Source organism: Aotus nancymaae, unplaced genomic scaffold (assembly GCF_030222135.1).
Source record: "Aotus nancymaae isolate 86718 unplaced genomic scaffold, 86718_ANA_hifiasm-v0.15.2.pri h1tg000079l, whole genome shotgun sequence".
NCBI classification, from domain to species: Eukaryota; Metazoa; Chordata; class Mammalia; order Primates; family Aotidae; genus Aotus; species Aotus nancymaae.
In genome coordinates this window covers 11,115,434-11,143,267 of record NW_026988494.1, presented here as the reverse complement: position 1 = coordinate 11,143,267, position 27,834 = coordinate 11,115,434, and the positions used below count along the sequence as shown (strand labels likewise).

Genomic DNA, 27,834 nt, shown 5'->3' with positions numbered 1-27,834 from the left:
TTAAAATTCAATTTACTCTTATAAATAAGGGATCAAAGCAGATTTTTAGTATTAATATTTCATCAGTGAGAGCTTAATGAACAGGGTGCTGATTCTTGTTCTGGCTAAGAACAGAAATCACCTTATTTAGAACTAATTCATTTTTTTTTAACATTAGTTCATTACTGTTGTAAACCTCACTCATTTTTTTTGTGTGCTCAGTAATATTTTTCTTGTATGATCTATAATAATTAAACTGTTTCTCCCTCAGCTTGACCAAGAATGTTCCAATATTTGTTTGCACTATGGCCTACCCCACTGTGCCTTGCCCTCTCCATGTATTTGAGCCAAGATATAGATTGATGATTCGAAGAAGTATACAGACTGGAACCAAACAGTTTGGCATGTGTGTCAGTGATACACAAAATAGGTATGCTTTTTGTGAACTTAAATATTTGTATTTAGGTTAGACCTTTCAATATGGATGAGAACTTACATGTTTATGTTTCACCTTTGTTACTAATCAAGGTTTTCTTTTAGTTTTGCAGATTATGGTTGTATGTTACAAATTAGAAACGTGCATTTCTTACCTGATGGAAGGTCTGTGGTTGATACAGTTGGAGGAAAGCGGTTTAGGGTTTTAAAAAGAGGAATGAAAGATGGATATTGCACTGCTGACATTGAATATCTAGAAGATGTTAAGGTATTTTAAAATGTGCTTTTCCAACATACTTTAGTATATTCTGTTGCAGGGATTGGTACAGGCATACAGGCTATTTTCTAGGCACAAGAACCAGGTCTTATTAGAGAGCCTTACCACTGTTACCTGTGAGAATGAGCTCCAAGTTAACCTTTTCGTATCTTGCTCTGAAATTGTTGCACATTCTAAGAGAACTTAGAAGACTAGAACATAGGTTCTCTTTATTTCTACAGGGTTAACAACCAGCCCAGTGCCTAGAATGTATGTGTGTATGTACACATGGACATGTGTGATACAGGTTAGGTACTTAACAATGGTGGTTGAGTAAGCTGAACTTCCAGCCATCTAAGTTTTGAAAGGTTTACATTTCTGCCCTGTTTTATTGAAAGTATTAGTAATTGAAGCTGATGTAATTAGTAGATTGAAATTTGATGTAAATGTAAACACATCAAATCTTGTAAGAATTGTTTTATATATTAAGGTTGTTCTTATGCCTAAGAGAACCCTCATGATAAAATAGAGTTGAATGCTGTGTGAAGACCCTGGGGCAGACATAGAAAGCACTATCAGTGTATTGTTGGTGATATCTTACCAGTGTAGGGTTTTTGTGATGTCTTTCTAGAATAGGGTTAAGTTGGCCCTTATGATGCTATAAATATCAAATTGAAGGCAGTTTCTTTTGGAAAGGCATTATAAAAACATAGATCCTATACCATCACTTGTTCATTGATCTGTTTAGGCCTTTCATTTCAGTCAACATTTATTGGATGTTGGCATTTGGTATTTTCATGAACATTAACTCATAGAATTTTCAGAACTCTATGAAATAGTAGATGAGGAAAGTATAATTCAGAAGTGTTAATTAATTTGCCTAAGATCTTATAGGTAATGTAATAAAAAGGATTAAGGCAAACTCCCCGACTCAGGCTCTGAGCTTTATCATTATGCCATTTGCCTCTCTGCTGATAAACCTGATTAGTCTGATGTTGCATGTCCTATCTTACTATAAAAATGCTATGGGGGTACTTTGCCTTGTGCAGCTGGCCAAAAGTATTGTGCAAGTTGAAATTTTGAGTTGATTGATATAATCTGTGCCTTAGGCGTACTTGGTTAATGGAATCATTTGCTAAAGGTAATGTCCTTTGTAAAGTTAATAACCCTATTTTAGTTTTATGTAAATTTATGTCTTCATATATTGGGTTTGATGACAAAATCACTTGAGTATATGGCTAAATAACATAATAACATGACTATATATATTAATACTTATAAACATGTAGGCAATAGAATCACATTTTGAAAGTAGTATAGATTTGATGTTTATAAACTTGAGTCCTCTTTGTGGTCCTAGGAATGACTGGTAATTTTCATCATAATGTCTTCATCTATATAGTGATTTTCTTGTCCATTCTGGAAAAACTTCTCAAATTTTTTTTTTTTTTTGAGACGGAGTTTCGCTCTTGTTACCCAGGCTGGAGTGCAATGGCGCGATCTCGGCTCACCGCAACCTCCGCCTCCTGGGTTCAGGCAATTCTCCTGCCTCAGCCTCCTGAGTAGCTGGGATTACAGGCACGCACCACCGTGCCCAGCTATCAAATTTGTTTTTTATAGCAAATTTTCTTCTTCTTATAATGATTCTGTTTTCTATGTTTTCTAATGAAATTTTAAGTTCTTTTAAAAATTATTACAGTAAAGTTTGCTTTTAAAGTTTCTGCTTGATTTTTGGCCAGCTCCATTTTTCATTGCATAGTCTTATAATTGTTATCATTCCTTGTTTATTAGAGCCTGTCATTTGTTTTCTTGAATTTTGTGAGGGTGCAAAGCACATGCTTAAAAAAAAAAAAGACTGAACAAGGCATAAGCTTATTTCTTGCTTCTATCAAGTTCAATGTATGTTAGCAAGGGCTGGAATCCTGTATTGGCATTCCAAGACCAAAATTCTTCAATTATATGGCTCCTCTACATTTTTTAAAAATTTATTTTTATTGTGGTAAAATATATATAAAATTTACCATTTTAACCATCTTTAAGTGCACAGTTCAGTGGCATTAAGTACATTCATATAGCTTTGCGAAAAGGAGATGCTCTTTAAGCTTTAGTTTTAATTATCATTTCAAATCTTTCAAAAGTAAAAAGTATTTTTTTTTGTCTCTTGTGTGCTGCAGTCCTATTTTTATATTTCAAAATGTTTTCGGAGTTTCTTTGTTGTTTTTATATGAGTCATCCTTGAAGTATGAAAGGCTGAGTCAGGCCTGGTATTTGTTGGAATGAGTTTGTGTATATGAGACAGAGCACGACCTGGCACATAGCAAGTGGGATGTAAGTGTGCATTAAAGAAATCAATATAAGATGGATGAGTTAAACTTAGATCTTCCCACCTGTGTTCTCTGAGACGACTCTTCTATCTCAAAGTAGAAGACTGATGCAGTTAATTTTACATTTGCAGTTTGGTGACCCAGTAGTCTAAAGAATATACTGAGGGGGTTCCAGAGGTAGCTGTAGCCTTGGGCATTTAGAGCCGAAGTTCATCATTGTGTAATTACCTCTCTGACATACTGGCTTTATATGATAAGTTATTTGTTGTAGCTTTTTGTTTGTTTTTGTGCTTTGACTCAGTTCCCTAGTAAAAGATGTAACTGGGCCTGGACTACTCCTGTTATTACTTTCTGTCATGTCATCTGCACCCTAATCACTCATCTTTTCTTTCTTTATAGCAACTCATCCACTTTTTGTTCCACTGCTTTCGTAAAGACAAAAGGAATTCCAAATTAGTGTAGACCTTTGAACCAAAATTCACTCTCAGTCTTAGTCCTCCCACTTGGGGGCTGTTAGTAGTCCTCCCACTTGGGGGCTAATACTGCACTGCTAAGTCATTGAGGTTAGGCATAGGTCAGGCCTTGCTCTCTTTCTCTAGTATGGTCAGTTAGCCCTGTATGAGGCAGAAATATGTATTATAGAATAGGAATAATACTCTCTGGGAGGTCAGCACTGAAACAGGTATTGCCCTGTTGTTCTGATGCCTTTTTCCATTTGTGTCAATTGGCATATGGATGGGGGATTAGACACAGAAGTCTTACTGACTATTGTATTTCTAGGTTGAGAATGAAGATGAAATTAAGAATCTCAGAGAGCTTCATGATTTGGTCTACTCTCAAGCTTGCAGCTGGTTTCAGAATTTACGAGACAGATTTCGAAGCCAAATTCTTCAGCACTTTGGATCAATGCCCGAGAGGGAAGAAAACCTTCAGGTATGGTGGCTTTTCTGTTCCCCTAAAGCCACTTTGATGTAAACCCAAATTTGCAGACTTTGACATTTTCATTTTTTCATTGTCCTTTCTGCACTACATTTTCTTTGACCGCCCCCTGCTCCCATCCCCACCTCATCTTTAGAATCATGAGTTCTCTAGAGTAGTGGTATCTAGTACATTCCATTCAAGTAGAGGCTGGAAATAGGTGTCAGCTGAGATGCCTGTAGGAGAGAGTGCCAGAGAGGGAGCAAGTCCTTAAGAGGATTTTTAGGAGGGGTAAGTAATTAAAAATGGGATGTTACTATCTAGAAACTGTGACTGTGAGACAAATATGCCTTCAAGCCCATCACCTGTTGCTGTCATTCTTCGACAGCAGAGAGATTTACCATTTTCTATACATTTAAAAATCTTTTCTCATCTTTCTGTCTCCCAACATTTGACCCCACCACTTACTTATTTTTGCCTCTTCATGTTTAATACTTCACTCCTTATGAAACTATTATTCTTTTAGTCTTGCTGGTACTTAGGGTTTACATTTAAGCTTAGTCTAATGAATGTGTATCTGGAACTTTCTGTGCAAGCAAAACTGCAAGAGGCATAAAAGAAGGGTCTGGCTCCTGAAAAATCTGATCATAGACTCACTAAAGCACTACGTTTTAGGCATAAGCATTTTTGAATTGAATTAAATGTTTTTGGTCAGAAGGTGATAGATTTTACAAAGGAATGGCTGTCAGTAAATATGTGAAGATGGAGAAATAGTAGATCTCATTGTAATGCACGCTGCCTCATTCCTGTTTTCAAGGGTTGGTCTGCATCTGTCTGAATCCCAATTGAATCCTTCACCTGAACTCGAAACACCAACATTAGGCCATCTCCACATTTAGTATTCATTCTGTTTAGCATATTATCAGTTGTTATCTATTTGTTTGAACTGATTACTTGAATCTGATTAAACATCACAGAAATAGGCTTTGATAAGAACAATATTGAATAAGAAATTTTAAATGATAAAAAAACAGCTTATAGAAAAATTCAATACAACTTTCCCATCACCTTCACCACCCTTGCCTTTTATTATCCTGTCCTCTATCACTGCTTTCTGTTAGCGATGTTGCGTGAGTTAGGATTCGGGCAGGAAAGCAAAAGCAGCCACCCTGCATATTCCTGGGATGAAGGTTTTGATATAGGATGCAGACTTTATGGAGTAGTTGGGGGAGCTGTGGGAGGGAAGGTCAGGGATGTCACCTGCAGAAGTCAGGGAATCTGCCACCAGAGATTCTGCATCAGGAACAGCCAACAGGGTGCTTCTGAAGAACTAGTGGGGAAGTGGCTATGATTCTTAGGAATCCCAGTAAGTCCCCACTACTACCTCAGCAGTGGAGGAAGGGGTTTCCAGGAGCTCTCTGGAAAGCTGCTGCTCATCTTTTGCAACAATCTTCCAAGGTTAATGGCTTCTCTTCCAGCTTCGACACCCTACAAGAGTGCCTTTCATCGGCCAACCCTAACCTGGAACCCTATGGCAGAGGGGATTCTAGGAGACAGTTTCTAACATCTCTGGAATGCAGAAGAGGAGGTAGCGATACTTAGCTGACAGCAGACAATACACAAATGTAGAAACTGAATCTGATTCTGGAGGGGGCCTACTGAGATCAGCACTGATGTCCTAGCTCCTTTTGTCATTCTGAAGCTTTATATTTTAAGTCCAATAAATAGCAATTCAAGGTTCACTGAAGGTGGCTTACAAATCTTTTTTGGAAATGTCTAGTCTTTTCTAGATAGCCAGTAGTCAGCCTTTACAACATCACAGGGACTTTTTCACTGGAGATATATGTTTCCTTTTTGAACAAAATAGGAAACTGGGGCCTTTTTCTTCTGTCTTTCCTAGGGTTCCATTATACTTTGAGGAAATTTTAAATCTCAATTAACATTTCTTAATGCTTTAAATATATATCTCAAGAAAGTGGCTGCCAGCTAGGGGCATGTTGCCCCCACAGGACATTTGGCATTATCTGGAGACATTTTTGGCTGTCACAGCTGGGTGGGGAGATGCTACTGGCATCTGGTAGATAGAGGTTAGAGATGCTGCTGAATGTGCTACAATGCATAGGGACAGCCACACACAACAAAAAATTATCTGGCTCAAAGTGTCGGTAGCCTGAGGTCAAGATACCTTGCTTTAAGGCAGTGCAGTAAGGAGGAAAGAGCACATGTTGACTATGGAGTCAAGTCTAGATTTGAATCTTGGCTCTGCCACATATGAGCTGAGAGATCCTGGACAATTTGCATTATGTTTCTGAGCTTCAGTTTCCCCATTTTATACTTTACATAATTGTTAAGGACATTGGAGATAGCACCTGATGCATAGTAAAAGTGCTCAATAAATAGTAGTTTTTTGGTGGTTTGCTACTGTTGTTATTACGTAAATCCTTGTTTTATTAATGCTATAAACTGTCCATTGTTTTAGGCAACTCCTAATGGACCTGCGTGGTGTTGGTGGCTTCTTGCAGTTCTCCCTGTAGATCCACGATACCAGCTGTCAGTTTTGTCAATGAAGTCTTTGAAAGAACGGTTGACAAAGATACAGCATATACTGACCTATTTTTCTAGAGACCAATCTAAGTAACTAACTGCTTGGATCTCCCTTTAAAGTTACTCTAATCTGGCTGTGTTCATGGCCAGATTGTCCGCTGCCTTTGCACATCTAGTGCTGGTTTCAGAAATGTAATGAAACTTTTCTTTTCCTTCAACCTCCTGAATTGTGTGGTTCTGCAAATGAATACCTTCAACTAGGATTTAGACCACTAAGAACTTGCACAGAAAAACACGCACTGAATGTGTGTAAAACCTCTACATTGTGAAGTTGCACTATGTACCATACTCTAAAATGAAATAAGAACTCTGTATGTCTGTGAGAGAGAGAGAGAGAGAGTGTTTGTGTGTGTGTGTGTGCGTGCGTGCGTGTATGCTTGTGGGGGTTGGGTAGTGTGTGTGCATTTTCTCTGGCTTTAAAATTTTAAAACAAAAAAAGCCATAGAGAGCAGAACTTGCTGAGGGTCATTTATTGCCCAGGTTTACAAGAGTAGTGATACAAGTTTTTGCAAATTGAATTTCCTCAGATATATCTGTCCTAATGCTTATATTTGCACAACTATGTAAAATATCATGTTGAGGATCATTCTTTGTAGGAAATACTGCTCTTGCTGAACTGTCTTGACCATTGACTATGACACAGTTTCTTATTTATGTATATACTTGCATCACAGTGACCGACAGGCATTGTATGCAGAACCTAGAGCCAGTTTTCAGGAACAATTGTAAACCTGACGTGGTACTGTGCATCTATTCATAAAACACTCAAAACTGTGAAAATATGGTTTACATTTAACTGTACATAAAGGTAAATGGATAACTCAATTCAGTACCAGTTAGTTTGTACATTTTAGGGGGCTTTTCACATTAACTGCCCATTTATGTAACTTAGAGTTTGACATGATGTGTTTGTTTAAAAAAATACATAGTATAAACCCATTAGGGATCTGGAAGAAGAGAAGAAGTTTAATATAGAACTAAGCTTTTAAAATTTGTTTTTGTTTTTAATTCTCGTCTTGGTGCAAATGTTAGTTATGCCTTATTCATATCACGGTTAGATCACCATGCTGCAACATGGTTTATATTCATGCTGCCCTAGGAACTTTTGTAATTATTTGTTGCAAACTTGTGACTGTCCCTATTAACTTTCTTTTATGTAAGTAATTTGTAAAAGTTTCTTAAAATTTTTGCTTTTGCTTATTTAATTTTGAATAAAAGCTAAATTCCTAATACTTTTTTCTTAAATTGTAGGTCAATGTTATTTAAAAAAAAAAAAAAAAAAGTCAATGGAAGAACCAAACTGCATATGTTAAAGAACAGATGAGTTTTTGTTACTGTTGGTGGCATTAGATATATGATCTTCATGTCACAGGATTCTTGAGGTGTCACTTTGCCAGCCAGAAACCTCTGTGGCTGGTGGTGCCTTCTGCCTGAGTATTGCTAATGCCCACTGGGCTTGTTCTTCACACTCAGCCTGGCAGGCTGTGCTTGGCTTGCACTACTGGCCCAGATCCCACACCTGCCAAGAACGAGCCAGGCACTGAGCAGTGAGGGGTGTATGGGCAAGTGCATGCGGGGTCCAGACACTGCACACAGCCAGGCACACCAACTGCTGTGGTGTGGCAGCTCCATGTGAGGCTGCAGCTGGACCAGATGTACCGCATGTGGCTTCCACCATGGGCACCCACTCAGGACGAGGGGAACCCTGTGGCACCTGGAAGCTTGGAGATGCCAGGAACTGCAGAGCTCCAAAGAGGTTGTCACAGCCCTGGCTTGGGGACCCTTTAGGTCTGGGCATCCCAGAGGGCTGCAGCCCTTCTCTCCTCATCGCTCACAACATGTTGCATGGAGGGAGGAGGCGAGTAGGGACATGTTTCAACCCTGTTTGTGTTAACAGCAACCCTGTTTGTGTTAACAGTTCTTTCAGTTTCACCATTGGCAGGTCCTGAGTTCTTGCCCTGCATCCAGGAAGAATGAGGTGCACCAGTAACTGGAGAGTGAGCAAAGCAGAGAGGAGCTTCATTGAGTGACAGAACAGCTCTCAGGAGACCCAAAGTGGGTAGCTCCTTTCTGCAGGCACATCATCCCAAAGAGTGTCCAGTTCTCAGCAGAGAAGAGACCCGCACTGGGTAGCTCCTTTCCACAGGTGAGTCATCTGGAAGAGTCAAGGAGACCCACAGTGGTAGCTCCTTCCTAAGTCTGACTGAATCCAGGGTTTTTATGAGCTCAGAAGGGAGAAAGTGCTGATTGGTCCATGGGTGGCCATGGGTGGGTGGGGGAAGAAGCACCATAAGTTCTCACTCTGGGCCGAGGACTCCACCTGGAACTGGCAGCCCAGCCCCCAAGCTTCAGGCCATCCCTGGCTTGAAGGTGAGGTTTCGCCAGGACCCACTCTTTTCCATCCAGGAGCCCGTCTGCCTCCTGTCACCATCAGTATGCCATCCACACCAACCAGGCTGTTCCTACCAAAGGGCACCTGCAGGCTTGTGCCAAACTGCCCTCAGCACCCCCTTGGCCTCCCTCCCCTGCTTGTTGGTACCCAAAATTCAAAGGGGCCAAGGTGGTAGGACTGGCATGTCAGCACCACCCTTAGCACATGCACAACTGGCCAGGTTGAGATAGCACCTGGGTTCAACCTCAACTTTGCTCCAGAATTGGAGCAGGCTCCAGGAGTGGGGAGGAGCAGGAACAGGCTCTTCTGAACCTGTGGGGGATAGGGGGGACTTCCTGGGAGTGCAGGGATGCCCAGGTCTGGAGCCGTAGCTGGGTGGCTGTAAGTGTGCCCAGTAGTGTAGGGCTCCTGCACTGCCAACTCAGCAGGGGGTGGGGCTTCCACCTGTTCCCGCCCCTGCTGGCTCCAGGGAGTGATGCTTCAGACAGACCAGTGCTGCCATCACTCCTGCCTCAGCCTCCAGAGTATTTGGGACTACAGGTGTATGGCTAATTAAATTTTTTGTTGTACAGAAGAGGTCTTGCTGTGTTGCTCATGCTGGTCTCGAACTCCTGGGCTCAGGCAATCCTGTTTCAGCCTCCCAAAGCACTGGGATTACAGACATGCACCACCATGCCCAGCCATAAATCATCTTTCAGTATTGAAATTTTTAAATTATGTATACAGAAATGACTCCCTAGAGGACCAACCCTTACTGTCACAATTATGCCCTTTGAGAATCTATTCAGTAGTTCTGCAGAAAACATCTGAAGAGTGGGCCATTCCACTGAAAGCACCTTATCCATAGTTTCTAAGGTATAGAGATTAAAGTTTATTGTAATAAAAATCTATTAGATGCTTGTTAAAAAATGACTTAGTAATATGTGAAGAATTTACATATTTATAAAGACACACACATACTACATATATATATGTATATAGGCCAATATATTTCCATGAGTGTATGAGTGTATACATGTATATATACACATGTATATATGTATATGTTTGTATATGTATACACACATATACTGATGGAAATATATTAGCCTTATCATTTGACTAATTTTGTGATAAATGATCTCTGATTATTATTGTTTATAATTTTTTAAATCTTTGAATATTTTTCTGTTGCACCTTTCATACAGCTGATTTTTTTTAATGGCAAATATTTTTTCCCTATTGGTTTAAGTATCGTAAGTTCTGTGATCAATAGTGTTTCAAACCAAACTAGTTGGTTTTTTTTTTTTTGAGACGGAGTCTTGCTCTGTCACTCAGGCTGGAGTACAGTGGCACAATCTCAGCTTACTGCAGCCTCTGCTTCCAGGGTTCAAGCGATTTTCCTGCCTCAGCCTCCCAAGTAGCTGGGATTACAGGTGCCTGCCACCACATCTGGCTAATTTTTGTATTTTTAGTACAGACAGGGTTTCACTATGTTGGCCAGGCCGGTCTCAAACTCCTGACCTCAGATGATCTGCCCACCTCAGCCTCCCAAAGTGCTGGGATTACAGGTGTGAGCCACTGTGCCAGCCTAGTTGTTATCTTCTTCCTTTTTCTCCAGGTGTAACTCAGATGCCTTCACTCAACTAGTAGAACTCGGAACTTCAGAGCACTTTCTTTGGGCTTCATTTATTAACTAAATTAGACACATGAACAATCTTCTGAGTATTATTACTGACGTCTGGCAGTTTAGACAGATTTAAGCTCCAAGACCTAGGCTGACCGCTGAACCAGAACTGAAGTAAATTCCAGTTAAGAAGGGAGATGGGGTAAAGACGGTTCCACTGAGCAAATGTCATTGCTTTCTCTTCCTCCCTAAACCTCCCAACCCCCCCCAAAAAAAAGACAAAATGAAATCTAATAGCATGGTGCAACCAAAATCATCAGTTGACCAGTGCTTTTGACGAGTTTCTGAAATATAGAAACAGGATCAGATATATAAGATCTGAGGAAGCATGGCTTTGCAGAAATGAGGAGTGTAGGTCAAATGAGAGTAACCACAGGGAAGCCACAAACTAGGAAAGGGTATTGGAAAATGCCCTTATGGAGTCTGTGCTTGAAACAGCTGGATCATGTGACCATCTCTCCCACTTAGGCTGAGCAGGAGGCAGCTGCAGCAGTGGTTCTCAGGCCAAAGCCCTGACTGTGGGCCTTGGGCCAGGGAAGACCCACAAAACCTTCAGTAGCTACAGCTCCCCAATAAGATGAGGAGCCCTTTTGCACAGAGTGGACTCCTGGCCTCCCTCATGTGGCAGCATGAGCCAGCGTTCCCCAGGATCAACTTAGGCTACCAACTTGACTGAACCAACCCCACAGGGATAATCTAGAGAACAAAGGCATTCTCAAATGACAAAGTAGTGAATCACATCTGAGAAATTTGAGGAACTTTAGCACCCTAAACAAGACAACAAAATAACTTTAGATTTGAGGATGTTGCAATGCCCCTAAAGATCTGGAAATCTAAAAAATGTTCCTCAAACAACTCTGTCACCATGGAAGCATTCGGTAAAGTTTGCTGAGTCAGTGAATGAATCATGAAAATAAAAGTGATAGATGAGCTCAATAGGAGAATGAATGCAGATACAAAATGAATTAATGAGGTGAAGGGTTAAGTTTGCTTCCATTTTAGGACACAATGCAGAGAGAGAGCAAAAAAACTAAAGTATGAGAGAAAAATTGAGACATGGAAGATAGATACAAAGTTTTAACATCCGTCTAATAGAAGTTTCTTAAGGAGAATAAAAGACAAGCAAATAACACAAGTCAATTTTCTCAAAGCTCAAGACGAATAAAATATTCTACTTGCTTTCTTTGGAATCAAGTTCATCCATCCATTTAAAGGGAAAAAAAATAAGGCAAACTTACACAGACTGGGGACAAATAAAATAGCAGTAACTTAGTTTGGCATTGATCAGCAAGGAAACGACTGGCTCAAGGATATGAATCCAAAGATGTAAATTTTCTTCCCAAGCTAATGTTTAAATGCCAACATTTTTAAAAGGGTAAACATTTTTGCTAGATGAGATATTTAAGACCCAGCTTCATAAATGAACCCTCTTACAGACCTGCCTCCAAATAGCTTTGTGCTGTTCACCAAAATTAAATCTATCCTGAAAGTTGTTATTGTTGTTCTCTATTTAGGATATTGAAAAAATATATAGGCTTCATTTCAAAAGAACATATACTTAATTTCAAAATTGGTAGGCTTTGCATTTAGCCCTCAGAAAAATCCTGTGAAGTAGGTACTCTGTACGGATGAGGAAACTGAAAAGCTAAGTCATTAATTTGTCAAAGGATCACACAGCTAATACGTGGCAGAACTGACTTTGACCCTATGCAGTCTGACTTTACCTTATGTTGACACCAAGTTATTAGCCATCTAAGGAATTCAATGAGTGAAGGGTCTGGAAGATTGATGACTCCCTGACAGCAGGCTTTACATATGAGGGGTGCATTTCACAGCTGTGGAATTAGAACATGTTTTTAAGCATTTCACCAAGATTGTAAGTTGCTCAAATTAGGATTAGCCCTATATTTTTAGTAACAGTATAAACGATTATCTTTTTAGAAGGATATTTCCAAATATGTATCAAGAATCATTAAAATGTTCATACTCTTTAACTCAGCTATTTGAGGAATTACCTTAGGGAAATATTTTTTTAAAGATCCACATGGATGATGATATTTATAATGTCTCTAGAAAGCAAAAACTTAGAAAAATATAATGCCTTCCATAGGTAACAAATAGAAGAAACCCAAATGAGTATTGTGCAGTTATTAAAAATAACGAGAGACTAATATGTAAAAACACATAATTCAGAATTGTGGTCATACTATGATTGTCTGTATACAATTAAAAATTGGAGGAAAATATGCAAAAATAAAAGCAGTAGTATTGATAAATAGCCATCTAGGACTAATCTGCTCAGTCTATAAGCACACTACACTTGGGTCTTAGCATCTGAAATTATGACTGCATAACCACACCTTTGTGAACAGAGAGGTTACATGAATAAATTCTGTCATATTTGAGATTCATAAAAACTTAAAGTCCTAAAACTGAAAGCAGTAAAACAGTAAAGAATGGTTAGGTGGGTATATACCTTTAAAAAATACCCCCAGTTTTTGCTGTTGTCCTTTCCCTGTCTAATAATGCAGCCATGAAGAATTTGTACCTTTACCTAACACTATATACAAAAATTAACTCAAATGTTTCAAAGTCCTAAATGTAAGAGCTAAAACTGTACAACTTTTAGAATAAGACACAAATGTAAATGTTCATAGCCTTGGATTAGGTCATGGTTTCTTAGATATGAAACCAAATGCTCAAGCAACCAAAAAAAAAAAAAAAATAGGTAAGTTGGAATTCATCAATATGAAAAAGTTTTGTGCACCAAAAGATATTGTCTAGAAAGGGAAAAGACAACTCTCAGAATGTTAGAAAATATTTGTAAATCATATAATCTTATATGGGTCTAGTTCTAGAGTAAAGAACTTTTATAACTCAACAACAATAATAATAAAACCCCTATTAAAAACTAGGCAAAGGGCTGGGTGCAGTTGCTTACGTCTGTAATCCTAGCACTTTGGAAGGCCAAGGCATGCGGATCATCTGAAGTCAGGAGTTCGAGACCAGTCTGGCCAAAATGGTGAAAATTTTGTCTGTCTGAAAAATACAAAAATTAGCCAGGTGTGGTGGTGGATGCCTGTAGTCCCAGCTACTCAGGAGGCTGTGATAGGAGAATTGCTTGAACCCAGGAGGTGGAGGTTGTAGTGAGCCGAGACTGTGCCACTGCCCTCCGGCCTGGGCTACAGAATGAGACTCTGTCTCAAAAACAAAACAAAGCAAAGCAAAACAAAACAAAACAAAAACCAAAACCTGGACAACAGATTTGAGTAGCTATTTTTCAAAAAAGATACACAAATGGCCAATAAGCACATGAAAAGATGTTCAACATTATTAGTCATCAGGGAAATACTAATCAAAACCATAATGAAATACCACTTCACACCCACTAGGATTGCTATAAAAATAAAACAACAACAGCAAAGAACCCATGGGAAGTGACAGGTTTTGTTGCGAATATGGGAAAATTGGAATCCACATAGCCTGGGAGTGCAAAACAGTGCAGCTACTTTGGAAAACACTCTAGAAGTTACTCACAAGGCTAGATGTAGTTATTCCGTGACCCAGGAATTTATTTCCTATGTAAATACCTGAAAGAGGTATTTACATAGGAAATAAATACCTATATTTACATAATACATAGGTATTTACATAATACATAGGTACCTATGTAAATACCTGGAAGAGGTATTTACATGCAGACATGTTTTCATTTCTCTTGAGTAATTTTCTAAAATGAGTTGTACATTAGTATATGTTTAACTTCATAAAGGCCTTCCAAGCCTGTCTTTGAAATGGTTGTACCATCTACACTCCCTTCAGCAATGCATGACAGCTCTGGTGACTTCACGTCTGGTGATTTTTGTTTTGTCAAAATTTAAAATAGTGTTTTAAATTTTAACCATTCTAATGAGAACATAACGTTAATCCACTGGGTTTTAATTTGCAGCTCCCTGATGTCCACTGACCTTGAGCATCTTTTTTTTTAATGTGCTCATTAGCAATTTTTTAAAATGTTGATTAAGATCTTTTGTCCGTTTTTATTTGAGTCATTTGTTATCTTATTATTGAGGTGTAAGATTTTCTTAAATATCTTGGATGTAAGTCCTTTGTAAGATATGTGTGCTATGACTATTTCTGTTTCTTTCTAGTCTGCGGTTTGCCTTTTGTTAACAGTGTTTTTCAAAGAGCAAACATTTAACATTTTGATGAAGTCCAATTTCTTCTTTTATTCCCTTTTATAGATTGTGCTTTTTGTGTCATATCTAAGAAAACTTGACCTCTCTCTGGGTTGTAAAGATTTCTCCTATGTTTTCTTCTAGAAGTTTTGCTAGTTTCAACTTTTTTTCTTTAGATCAAAAATCAAGTATGAGTTAATTTTTGTGTATATACCGTTTTGGAGGAGTCAAGCTTATTAAGACATAATTTGCATACATTAAATTCATCCATTTGCAGTATAGCTTTATGGGTTTTCATAAACATATACAGTCATGTTACCAGCATCAAACTTAAGATTTTGAGCAGATTAATCAACCCCCAAAAGTCCCTCCTGCCTCTTTGTGGTCAGAATCTACCCTGGAAACTACTGATCTGTTTTCTATAACTTTGCCTTTTCTGGAATGTTGTAAATGAAGGCTTTTGAATCTTTTGATAATGTAACCTTTTGAGTCTGATTTCTTTCACTTAGCATAATGCATTTGAGATTCATCCATGCTTGTATGTGTCAGTAATGAATTCCTTTATATTTCTGAGTAACATTCCATTGCATGCAAATGCAGCATTTTGTTTGTCCATTCACCAGTTGATGGCATTTGGGCTGTTTCCAGTTTGGGCTGTGATGACTAAAACTGTTTGTTATGAGTTGAATTGTATACTTTCAAAATCCAAAATCCATATGTTGAAGTTCTAAACCCCAGCATCTCAGAATATGAACTTATTTGGAAATAAGATCGTTGCAGGTGTAATTAGCTAAGATGATGTCACACTAGAGTAAGGTGGGTCTTTAATTCAGTATGACTGATGTATAAGAAGAGCAGAAGCAGGACACACGTAGAATGGAAAGCATGTGAAGACAGATGCATAGGGAGAAGATGACCCAGTGAGGACAGGGGCAGAGATTGCAGTGCTGCATCAACCAGCCAAGGGGTGTTCGGGGTATAATGGAAGCTGGAACAGACAGGGAATGTCTGTTAACAAAAAAGCAAACTGGAAATAACCCAAATGTCTATCAACACTAAAAGAAATAAATTGTTATAGGTATTTTGATATCAAATTAGCCCTGAATTTTTTGTTCTAAGAATATTTTGTTATAAACCTTTTAGTGTGGGAATACTATTGATTAAGTTAAATGCAATGTAGCTTTTTATGATTGTCATATATGTAAAAAAAAAATCTGGGTGAAATGAATATTTGAGCAGGGATATTTTCTGTAGAATAAAGAAAGTCCTTGTAGGCTGGGCATGGTAGCTCATGCATTCAATCCCAGCACTTTGGGAGGCTAAGGCAGGTGGATCACTTGAGGCCAGGAGTTCAAGACAAACCTGGCCAACATGATGAAACCCCGTCTCCACTAAAACTACAAAAACTAGCCTGCATGGTGCCACATGCCTGTAATCGTAGCTACTCAGAAGGCTGAGGCACGAGAATCGCCTGAACCCGGGAGGTGGAGGTTGCAAGTGAGTCAAGAGTGTGCCACTGCACCCAGCCTGAGTGACTGAGTGAGATTCTGTTTAAAAAGAAAGAAAGAAAAAAGTAAAAAAAGGAAATTCCTTGGTAACTGGCACCGGCCCACTACTTCAATCTCATGTAGAGTTGCTTCTTTCATCACCCACTTTCCTTCTGGCCACATCATAAGCAATACAAAACTTGATGTGGTTCTGTAATCTCATGCTGATCCCTTTGCATGGACCATTCCCTACACTCCCCACTCTTTTTTCTTACCTGCCCAAACGTATGTGTTTATGTAATTTATTATTTAGTAAGTCTTTTTACAGCCTCGTTTCTTTATCTGCTTCACAACTCCCATCTACTCCCCAGCCAGCACAGCTTATTAGGGCATATTGATCACATTTGTGCACACATCTGTTTTTCCTACTAAAACGTTAGTTTCTAGAGGGCTGATACCAGTATCTCAAATAGCTGTCTCAGTGATAATCCTTTTTGTGTCTGGCTTATTTCAATCAATATTATGTTGATGAGTGATCTATACTTTTACATTTTCTTTGCTTTAGTATTCCATTTTTATGAACCTATCACAATTTATTTCTTTTACTGTTGTTAGATATCTGGGTTGTTTCCAGTTTTTTTTTTTGGTCATGTTTTTGCCATTACGTGTAATGCATTTGTGTACATGTCTTTATGAGGACGCTATACACATTAGGGAAGTGAAAAAAGACCCCAAGTCTCAGTATGGTGGAATTGCTCTCAACAGTTGGAAAAGAAAAACAAAAAACAAAAACAAAACAGAAATTAGTTGGGGGCTGAATTTTGTGCCATTTTTGGTTAAATGAATAGAAGATTGCTATATGATGTCACTCATGGTCAGGAAGAAAACAAATGCTCTTCACTTATGCTGTGGGTAGGTGGCAAGTCTAAGATATGTCTGTCTTTTTTATTGCATGGGGTCAACCAAAAGCTTTGGAATGAGATGATTATGTGTACACCTTGTGCATTTTGATTAAGTCAGCTTAATAACCATAATCTTAAATATGAATTTAGATTGTAGATTATAGAGATGTTCAGACAGAAATCAGTACATCATTATTTCCTAATTGAGAAGAAAGTGGAATTCCTTACCAATATAAAACTTTTCTGATCTGCTCATAAAAATGCATCAAGAAACACCTGGCTAGGTGCAATGTGGTTCACATCTGTAATCCCAGCACTTTGGGAGGCTGAGGTGGGAGGATTGCTTGAGCCCAGGGCTTCAAGACCAGTCTGGGCAACATAATGAGACCTCATTTCTACAAACAATAATATAATAAACATAATAATTTTTTTAAAAAAGAAACACCTATACTTCATTTCTCCATGGGCTAATCTGGTGATTTGTCAAATTTTCCAAATTTATCAAAATTTATTCTTAGATCTGGATATCCAATTTTTTTGGCTTCCCTGGGCCACATTGGAAGAATTGTTTAGGGCCACACATAAAATATAGTAACACTAACAATAGTTGATGAGCTAAAAACAAAAACTAATGTTAAAAAATGTCATAATGTTTGAAGAAAGTTTCGGAATTTGTGTTGGGCCGTATTCAAAGCCGTCGTGTACCTCATGCAGCCCGAAGGCCCGGGGTTGGACAGATTAATGTTGCTCACGTCTTTCTCCTCCTGCAGAGACGCACAAGCGTCCCCTGGTGGCCGAGAGTATCAACTGCAGGCTGAAATGCCAAGATTTTGGAAATGTCTCATTCTAGCCTATTTTCTTGCAGTCCTGGCCAAAAAAAAAGGAAAATAGAGAAAATAGAAGAAATTGCTTGTAAATATTTAGACTCACATTTCTCTTCTTGCCTCCCACGGGAAACCGGAAATATTTGAAAATGCAGTGAAGAATACTTTCCGAACCTTGAAAAGGATTGGTCCGTCAGCGGCTGCCGAGCGTTAGGCTGACCTCTTGCCTCGCTCCTCGCCAGGCCAATAGGTACACCGATTAAGATGGCTGTTTTTTTTTTTTTTTTTTTTTTTGCTTTGTTTTAATTTAATCACAAGTATAATACACACTTTTAAAAGAAAAATAATACATGTAAAAAATGAAGAATGAAACGTTCTCACTGTTCTCCACCTTCCTAATTATCCAATCTGTAAACAGTAAACCTCTTTTCACTGTTTGGACGTGTCTTTAAAGAGATGAGATTTGTGGGAGGCTTCTTCATACTAAACTGGCAGAAAATTGGAAAAAACAATGCAGTAGGAAGCGCCATCTGCTACATTTCCTGATTTGTAGAAATGCCTCAATTAATGAATTTAAAAATACCCCTCACGAGCTTTCAAAGATCCAAAATGTGTAACAATGGACACTAATGTATGAATAAATACTAGATCTCAGACTTCCTTTTGGGTATTAAAACAGTACCATTTAAAGAATACATGTGGCACCTTTTCATCACCACTACAATTTTCTGCTAGTTTATTCCATATTTGGTGAAAACTTTCTTGCCACTGGTGTTAAACTATGGAAAGTCAAAATGAGTTAATTGTCAAACTTTAAACATTTTTTTTTTTTCTGAGACAGGATCTTGCTCTGTTGCCCAGGCTGGAGTGCGGTGACTCAATCTCGGCTCACAGCAATCTTTGCCTCTTGAGTACAAGCACTTCTCCTGCCTCAGCCTCCTGAGCACCTGGGACTACAGGTGTGTGCCACCATGCTCAGCTAATTTTTGTAGTTTTGGAAGAGATGGGGTTTCACCATGTTGGCCAGCTAGTCTCGAACTTCTGGCCTTGAGTGATCTGCCTGCCTCAGCCTCCCAAAGTACTGGGATTATAAGCATGAGCTACTGCACCTGACCACAATTGTCAAACTTTTAAAATTCATTCTTATTTTTTTGAGACAGGGTCTTGCTGTGTCATCCAGGCTGGAGTGCAGTGGTGCAATCATAGCCATTGCTGCTTCAGCCTCCTGGGCCAAGTGGTCCTCCCTCTCAGCCTCTCTGAGTGGCTGGGTCTATAGGCATATGCCACCACACCTGGATTTTTATATTTTTTGTAAAGTTGCAGTATTTCTATAGTGCCCAGACTAGTCTTGGACTCCTGAGCTCAAGTGATTTTCCGGTCTTGGCTTCTCAAAGCAGTGGGATTAGAGGCATGAGCCACTGTGCCTGGTGGAATCAAACTTTCTAACAGTTCTCTCATCCTAAAGACATACACATCTCTGCCAGCTGGTCAAATCTTACAGTCCTCTCTTTTCACTACATTAGTACTACTGACTAGATACCGGTTTTATACTAAAGAAGATAACCAGAGGATTCTCCCTCAATGACCTGTTACCATGTTATTGTCCACTTATGTCTCTTAACACTTGTGAGTTTATGTCGCTGTCATTCCTGTGTTCTACAAATGATGTCTGTTACATCTTAAATTCAATCCATTCCTGTCCCACCCCCTTGCCTCTGCCCTTGGATCTGCAAAGGGCAATCTGAGTGCTCTGGCTACAAAGCTACCTGTGTGTGTCCTTTCCAAGTCTACAGTAAAGTCCCAGTTATTTCTCTGTATTCATGCAAACAATAGACACCTACTCAGTATCCCATCAGGTGCTTGGCCACGAATGTAAGTGTATTGGGCCATTCTTGCAACATTATAAAGAAATACTCAAGACTGGGTAATTTACAAAGAAAATACATTTAATTCTGCTTCTGATGAGGCCGCAGGAAGCTTACAATCATGGTGGAAGGCAAACAGGAAGCATGTATGTCACATGGTGAAACCATGAGCGAGAGAAAGAGGGGGAATGTGCCGCACACTTTCAAATGACCAGACCTCGTGAGAACTCACTCACTTTTGTGAGGACAGCACCATGGGGGTGGTAATAAACCATTCATGCAGAATCTGATCCTGTGATCCATCACCTCCCACCAGTCCTCACTCCCAGCATGGGAGATCACTTCAACATGAGATTTGGGCAAGGACACACATCAAAACTATAAGTAACATCAACTTTCTGCCTCTAGGGAGCTTTCATTGTAGTGGAAAAGATAAATGGAGAAGCAGGTCATTAAAAACCAGGGCCAAGGACAGCGATTGGCACATACCTGGGGTATTAGGTAAACTCCAAAGGTGGTTGCTTAATCTGTATGAAGGTTGAGTGGTGATGGAGCCATAGAGATGAATAGTGTTTAACCAGGTGAAGAGAGAGGGAGTGAACTCTAGACAGAGGGAGATGTGTGAACAAAGACCTAGGGTTCTTTATAAAGAATGGTAAGTGCCAAGGAAGGCAACTATGCCTCTGCCTCTTGGATACAAAACTCTTACCTGTGATTGTTCTGCTCTCCCCTAACCAGATGACGAGGAATTCAAATGCTATCTGGAATTTCATCAAATTCATTGCAACTAAAATTACACATAATGTTAGATTTATTTTATAAATGCAAAGAAATGCATAAATTCACCTCTGCTCCAAACTTCACTATTGGAGAATAACTATTAGATTGCTTATTGATAAAAAGAATGTTAGGAGTTAAATATGTTAAGAAGAAAAAAAAAACCTTAGTAACTAATTTATCTTCTTTGTACAATGTTTAGTGTTAATAGCTTTAATTTTAGGGCAAACCCAGGTGGTCAGTCATGAAAATTTTATCTTTAGTAGTCAAAGAGAATAGCTTGTTTACCAATTTATACAGAATGATTGAATGAAATGGACAAAACCATATGTTTGAGTGGCAAATGGAATTTACCAAGAGAGGAATTTGTAGGATGATAACACTTAAATTGGTAACTCATTGAGAGGCATTTTCAGATAACGTAAAGATCCTTTCTAATGGACAGGTTCAGGAACAAGTCCAAGGCACCATTAACACAGAAAGGCCATGATTATAATTTTACAAGGAAAATGGTAATGCCATGTTAACCGGTAAATTGGGCTGTGTGGGTATTTGGAAGAGGTATATAAAGTAAATAAGGCCTGAGACTCACTAAGTGTAAGAGAGCCACACAGTCTGGGAAAAGCCCATCTGAGCTCCTAATAAGGAATATAAACGTCCTTCTTTTGTGGTAATGTGTTGAATTACAGTTCAGTGTTTTACCAATGTATTTCATATATTTGTGTGTGTGTGTGCTGGGACTTTTCCTCCATTGGGCAATAGGCCTACTGGAAACAACGGCTTAGCAAGATATGGATAAAAAGTCAAACTCTGGGCTTTCTAGGGAGGAGGCAGAGTGCACTGCAGGAGATAGACTAGAATGATATATGGGCAGGGCTCTGCGATGGGGCCCTCTGCCCATCCACTCCCTCCCATCTATAGCAATCCTAGAGAAAAGGGCAGGAGAGACTGTTCAAAGGGACTGAAATTGTTTCTAACACCCAAAGGAAAAAGGGATAAAAGTACAAATTAGTTCCATTTATAAAACCTTAAAAAAAAAGAGGGAACGTGTACCCAGATATCAAAGTATACCATAAACTATAATGAATTTTTAAAAGTGTGATATTGGCCTAGAATAGATAATTAGATCAGTGGAAAGAACCATATTACATACACACCCTACATCTTGAACGACAATTCAAGATGAGATTTGGATGGAGACACGTATCAGACCCCATTTTCCTTTTCTTAATCTTTGATAGCCATGCTTACTTAGAGCAAATGTTCTTTTTCCCTTCTTAAGTTTCTCCCTTTTGCAGCATTGTGCTTTTTCTCTCATTTCATTTGTTTTTGTTGTTATTTTTCCAATTCATGAATTCTTTCAATTAAAAGCTTATAAGTATTCTCTGCAAACTTCCTGAATATAACTATCTATTTCATCATCCAAGTCACTAATGAAAATATAATGCTTAAGATTCCAGAATAAGTAAAATAAAGCTGCCTGATGTATTGTCCTTATACTACTCTCCTACAAAAAATTTCTGCATTTCACCCTTCCCACAACTCCTCTGTGTGTTTGAACACAGCTGTGCAAAGGCTCATTGGTGACAAGGAGAAGCTGCATTCTAGAATTGTTGCCAGTTGTTCAAAAAGCCTGGGAAGAAAGTGAACAATGAAATTACTGGGATAACTAGACGGGAGTTTACAAAGGTAAAACTTATACCAAAAATGAAGTGTAGGTACTTGGGTGAGACCAACATGAGGGTGTCTGAGAGGCAGTTGTTCTGAGGGTGGGAAATTGTGGAGAGAAGTCTTGGCAGGAGATGCACATTTTGCAGTCATAAACATCAGGATAAGGCTGGGCACAGTGGCTCGCGCCTGTAATCCCAGCACTTTGGGAGGCCAAGGCAGGTGGATCACTTGAAGTTAGGAGTTCGAGACCAGCCTGGCCAATGTGATGAAACTCCATCTCTGCTAGAAATACAAAAATTAGTTGGGTGTGGTGGTGGGCACCTGTAATCCCAGCTACTTTGAGACATGAGTTGCTTGAACCCAGCAGATGAAGGCTGCAGTGAGCCAAGTGAGCCACTGGACTCCAGCCTGGGCAACGATGCAAGATTCCATCTCAAAATAATAATAAATATCAGGATGGTGAATGATACCCTGGCACCTCACTGGAAGGCAAACTAAAGAGAGAAAAATAAGGACTTAGGGAAGAATCCTAAACAACTCTGACTTTTCTGAGATGATAAGCGTGCCACAGAAGCTTGAGCATGAGAGGATAACTGCATTCAGCACCCATTCTTTTTCACTCAACAAAAACGTACAAAGCAATTTTTAGGCCCTGCGAATTCAACAGAGAAGAAAAACATGCCTGCTGTCCTCAAGTTTGAATTATAGAGGGGAGACAAACATTAAACACATAATTTGCCCATCTACTTTGTCACTATTTGGATGAAGAGACACAGAGCTTGCATGACAGGTCATGACAGAGCAGCTGGAACCAGTCCAGGAGGTCCAGGGAGGTCTTCCTGCATAAGCGAGGTTCCATTTGACCTCTGAAGGGTGAGGAGGCGTTACCCAGGCAAAGGAGAGGGTGGTCATGTCATGTAGATAAAACTGTACTGTATGTGAAAAGGAGAATGAAACATTCAAAAGACTGAAAGCCCAGTAGGTTTGACGGGCAGAAAGTGGGCAGGAGAATAACTTGAGAAGGGGCTGGTGATTAGGCTGAACATGCAAACTCAAGATTCTTCTCTTTATCCTATTGGCAATGGGGTATCTTTAAGCAGGAGAATAACATGATCATATTATGACTTTAAAAAGCCAGTGTGATTGTGGTGTATTATATGATGTATTATATCTCTTTATACTAGAGGAGTACTATGAGTATTGTGCTGAAAGACACCTATTCGTAATGAAGGAAGGAATGATAGGCCCTAAACAGGCCTTAGTTTCTTACAGCTTCCCCTTGCTTCTAACAACATTGAGGTTTCTTAGCTATTTTCTTTCTTCTTCTTCAGCCAGTATTGGTTGAAGAGAATTCCATTTGCAACACTATCCATAGCAACATAGGCACCCTTTGTTAAAGTAAATGCATTTCTTTCTTTTTGTTTTCTGCGTAGATGTAACACATAGTCAGTACTCAATTTTCTTCCCGTTTAAAATATTTATTAAGCACCTGCTAGGTTCTAGGCATTACACTTGTCTTTAGAAGGAGCTGAAATCACCAACAAAATTCACTTCAATACAAAGTGATAATTGTATTTTATGAAGTCTGTAGGCAGTACATATTTTTAGGAATTCTCAAAGTATTTTCCAATAAGAATTAAATTGCAAATGACAATTAAGTTTTTAAAGCAGTCCCCAAAATCTTATTAATGATTGTAGTTACAAAAGAACTCGTTCAAGTTCCTTTCTCTCTCTCTCTCTCTCTCTCTCTCTCTCTCTCTCTCTCTCTCTCTGTGTGTGTGTGTGTGTGTGTGTGTCTGGTAAAGAGGTTGTGTAATGCTGTTCCCTCTTTTCCACATGTGGAATTTACAATCAAAGTTTTAAAACAGATGGGGGTTATCTTTGGTCTTCTTCCATTTACTGTCTATGCTCTGTCATGATGTCATGACATGCCACACTGTCATGTACACACACTATATATGTTATGGTGGCACGCTCTCTTTAGACCCTAGGGATTCAGCCCTTGCCTGCAGCCTGACCTTGGAACCCCCACTTCCTTGCCTATACTGCACTCAGGACTGGCCCATTGCCTAGAGATGTATTGTCCATTTTGATAGATGTACCCTTCTCACCTGGTATGAAAACCATGTAAATGGCTGGAACCTAGGTGGGATTCGAGGAAAGAAGGAAAAAAGGAAGGAATCTATAGTCAATAGGGAAGACAGATATGAATTGTAATCCCTTGATTACAATTGAGATGCGTATGATAAGTACAGGGTGCTCCGAAAGCATGTGACACTGGTATTGGCCAAATCTTGGGTGTCGAAGGAAACCATCTCTGATGAAATGGCATTTAAGATGACTCATGAAGGGTGAATGAAACTCTTTATATAACATAGAGAGATTCCTATTGATCCATATGAATCCCTCTCTTATTCACATATGACCCCCTGGTTCCAGTCCTGGGCCTCCATTGTCATCTTCCCCACCGGGCCAACTATAGGACTAGCATGCTGACAGGGAGTCAGCGACCCTGAATTGGGAGCCCCCAGCATACTTAAAGCCCTTTGCCTCCGTATCTGTAGCCTATGACCTTCTGACTCAGGGTCAGATGAATCAATTCACCCAAAGGTGATATCGTGTGGGTTCAAAATTGCGTGTTAAGAAAACAGGCTTAGGAGTTGAGCCACCTTGGCTTCAAGTCTTGACCCCCCACCTAAGATGCTATATAACCTTGGAAACATTGCTTAACCTCTCTAAGCTGCAATTTCCTCATCATCTGTAGACTAGGGAGGGGAAAAAAGTGTGCTTCATGTCACTGTGTCAGGGTGATTTGACTGCAGCAAGCAGAAACTGACCCTTAAGTTGGTTAAAATATAAAGAGATGCATTCATTATCTTATAGAAAACGTAATCTGCCCCAGGGATAGCATAGTAGATGCCTGGCTGCATTTCTCTGTGGCTCTCTTGTCCTGTCCTCCTTGTGTAGGTTTCAACCTCAGGCAAGCAGCAAGATGATAGCTCTAAACATTAGGTTAAGGCACAGTGCACAGCAGGGAAAGAAGACAAGCTCCCCCCTCTCACAGCTCTCTCCTAAGAATGCATCCTGGATCTCTGGTACATGTCCCCTCAAAGTCCTGTTAGCCAAAAGTTGGTCATGCGCTTGTTTCTGAAAGAGAGACTGGCCAAAGGAACGGGAGACCTGCAAACAAACCAGAGCCACCATACAGCAGAGAAGAAGGCAACCTCCTGATTCTGAGGTACAAGGCAGTGGGGAGGTGGAGAACTGAACAGAATTGGGGTGGTTTAGAGAGAAATACAGGGTCGTGGATGCTGGGGAGGGTCTGCTGCAGAGTGTGGGAAGGATTCGGTGGGAATTGCACATAAATTGCTTCTTACTGTGCTTAACTTAGATCAATAATTAATCAACGTCTGCTTGGTAAAAGGGCAAACTCAAAGAAAGCTTCTGCATCTCTACAGGGACCGAAATAACTAGTGCATCCTCTCCACTGAGTGGCCTTTGCTGTAACAATGCCCTGTGTACCTCCCCAAGAATGTCCCATCCTATAACAATAGGCCTGGAAGGTGATGGGTACCTGGAGGTAGAGGGCTGCCACTTCAAAAGACCCCTGATCAACCCTGTGGTGTGCTAAGGTCAGAATAAGTTATAATCTGGTAGCTGTCCGTCCCCCAGGAAACACACTTCATTGGAAGATGCCTGGGTCTTCTTCAGATTGTCGGAGCTGACATTCTAGAAACCAAAGGGTCTCTTGGGCCTTTCAAGCGGTCGGAGGCCACCGACCCTGTGGTTTTCTGCTTCCAGCTTCCCTCTTTTGAAAACATCCGCACCACTTGCATAGATCCCTGTGACACCAAGAGCACCGCCAAGGACCCAACAGGAGCTCCACTAACTCATCCGCTGCGACAAGGAGCCTCCTTCCTTCTTTGAAATGCAAGCTCCAGAATTCTTTAGAGCCTTCTCCCAGGCAAACCTAAGGAAATTCTAAAGGAGAAACCCTGGTGGGTAAGGGGCGGTGAGCAGGTGTTAGTTCTGAATCATTTCAGTTCTTCTAAATGTGGTCTACATGACTTCAAAGTCATGACCCCTCTTTGGGTCTTGCCCAACACTCTCTCTAGGCAGTTCTCTTCTGCTTTGTTTTTCTAACCCATTTGGCGCCTTACCTTAGTTCCCATTCATTGTTTGGCCCCTGGGATTGCTGTCCCAGTTTGGAATGTTTACTTTGGCCCTGACTTTGCATTCTTCCAGGGACTTGATTTTCAGTATTCACCTATCTGTACCTTGCACCACGACTCCCAGAGATAAATACCTCCTTCCTCTGCCCCACCCTACCCACAGACTGAGTGTGCACCATGGCCAGCCTCACCCGAGGGAGAGACGAGTCCATAATCGACAATTGTCCCTCCTTTCCTTCTACTTTGTGAAAGCGGCTGTTCCTTAAATGCCTTGCAGAGGCAGGAGAGAGGTCATCAGAGTGAACTGATTCTATCTCCTGTGGGAATCACTGGTACCCATTACCCACTTAACACTTCAAGTTATATCTTAAATATATGTTTGGTTTTTAGAAGTCAGGAAATGTAATAATACAGAATGAAATAGTTAATATTTTGGGTGCAAGAAGCCCCAAGCTGGTGTTGGTCACTCCTTCCTAGGAGATGGAAACTCCCCAAATCCAGTGGTCACTGTGTCTCATCCCTACCTCTTTCCTTACTCAACTTCTGGATTCACAGATCTCATAGATGTGTATTTTATTTTTTTCCAGTGGCTTCTGTGGTTGTCACAGTGGGCATCAAAGGTATGGAAGAATATGGGTGCCCCATTTATTATGTGATTTGCGGGTTTGGGTAGTGAAATATACATTTGCTCTAACCAATGTTGCTTTTCACTATTTCCTTTAAGTTGTTGCAAAAAGCTGGCATGTAGAACTATTGGCTTTGAGTTCTAGCTTAAACATCCCTCCAGTTATTACTTTTGTTTTCTTAGCTTCACTCAGTAGAACAACTCCATAGAATGAAAGACATGGAGGGAAATAAAATTAGATTTAAGCAGGGCACGGTGGCTCATGCCTGTAATCCCAGCACTTTGGGAGGTTGAGACGGGTGGATCGCTTGAGGCCAGGAGATCGAGACCAGCCCGGCCAACATGGTGAATCCCTGTCTCTGCGAAAAATACAAAAGTTAGACAGGCATGGTGGCGAGCGCCTGTTGTCCCAGCTACTTGGGAGGCTGAGGCAGGAGAATCGCTTGAACCCAGGAGGCAGAGTTTGCAAAGAGTCGAGATTGCGCCACTGCCCTCCAGCCTGAGTGACAGAGTAAGACCCTACCTCAAAACAACAGCAACAACAACAAAACCAAAAACAAACAAAAATAAAATAAAATTAGACTTAAGAAAGGGATCAATTAGATTTTAGAGTAGAAAGTGACTGATGTCTTGAATTTTAGTAGGTATCAATATAAGTTCTGTTCCTTCCTTATACCTTGATGTAATGAACACTTATGAACTGCAGATAAGCAACACCAGCTGCTAGGCATGGGGAATATTCACCTTCATCTCTATGAT

At 39.9% G+C, this 27,834-nt stretch overlaps 1 protein-coding gene across 2 annotated transcripts in view; it reads left to right on the top strand.

Annotated features, from left to right (window-relative positions):
* LONRF1 (LON peptidase N-terminal domain and ring finger 1) overlaps nt 1-7,748 on the top strand; it is a 32,579-nt gene extending 24,831 nt beyond the window's left edge. For both annotated transcript variants that reach the window (XM_012465776.3, XM_021673881.2), the window contains exons 9-12: nt 251-409; nt 520-682; nt 3,775-3,927; nt 6,392-7,748. In XM_012465776.3, the coding sequence (XP_012321199.1) occupies nt 251-409; nt 520-682; nt 3,775-3,927; nt 6,392-6,550 (634 nt within the window). In that variant the 3' untranslated portion in view covers nt 6,551-7,748. The remainder of the gene's footprint in view (nt 1-250; nt 410-519; nt 683-3,774; nt 3,928-6,391) is intronic.
* The last annotated feature ends 20,086 nt before the right edge of the window (nt 7,749-27,834 follow it).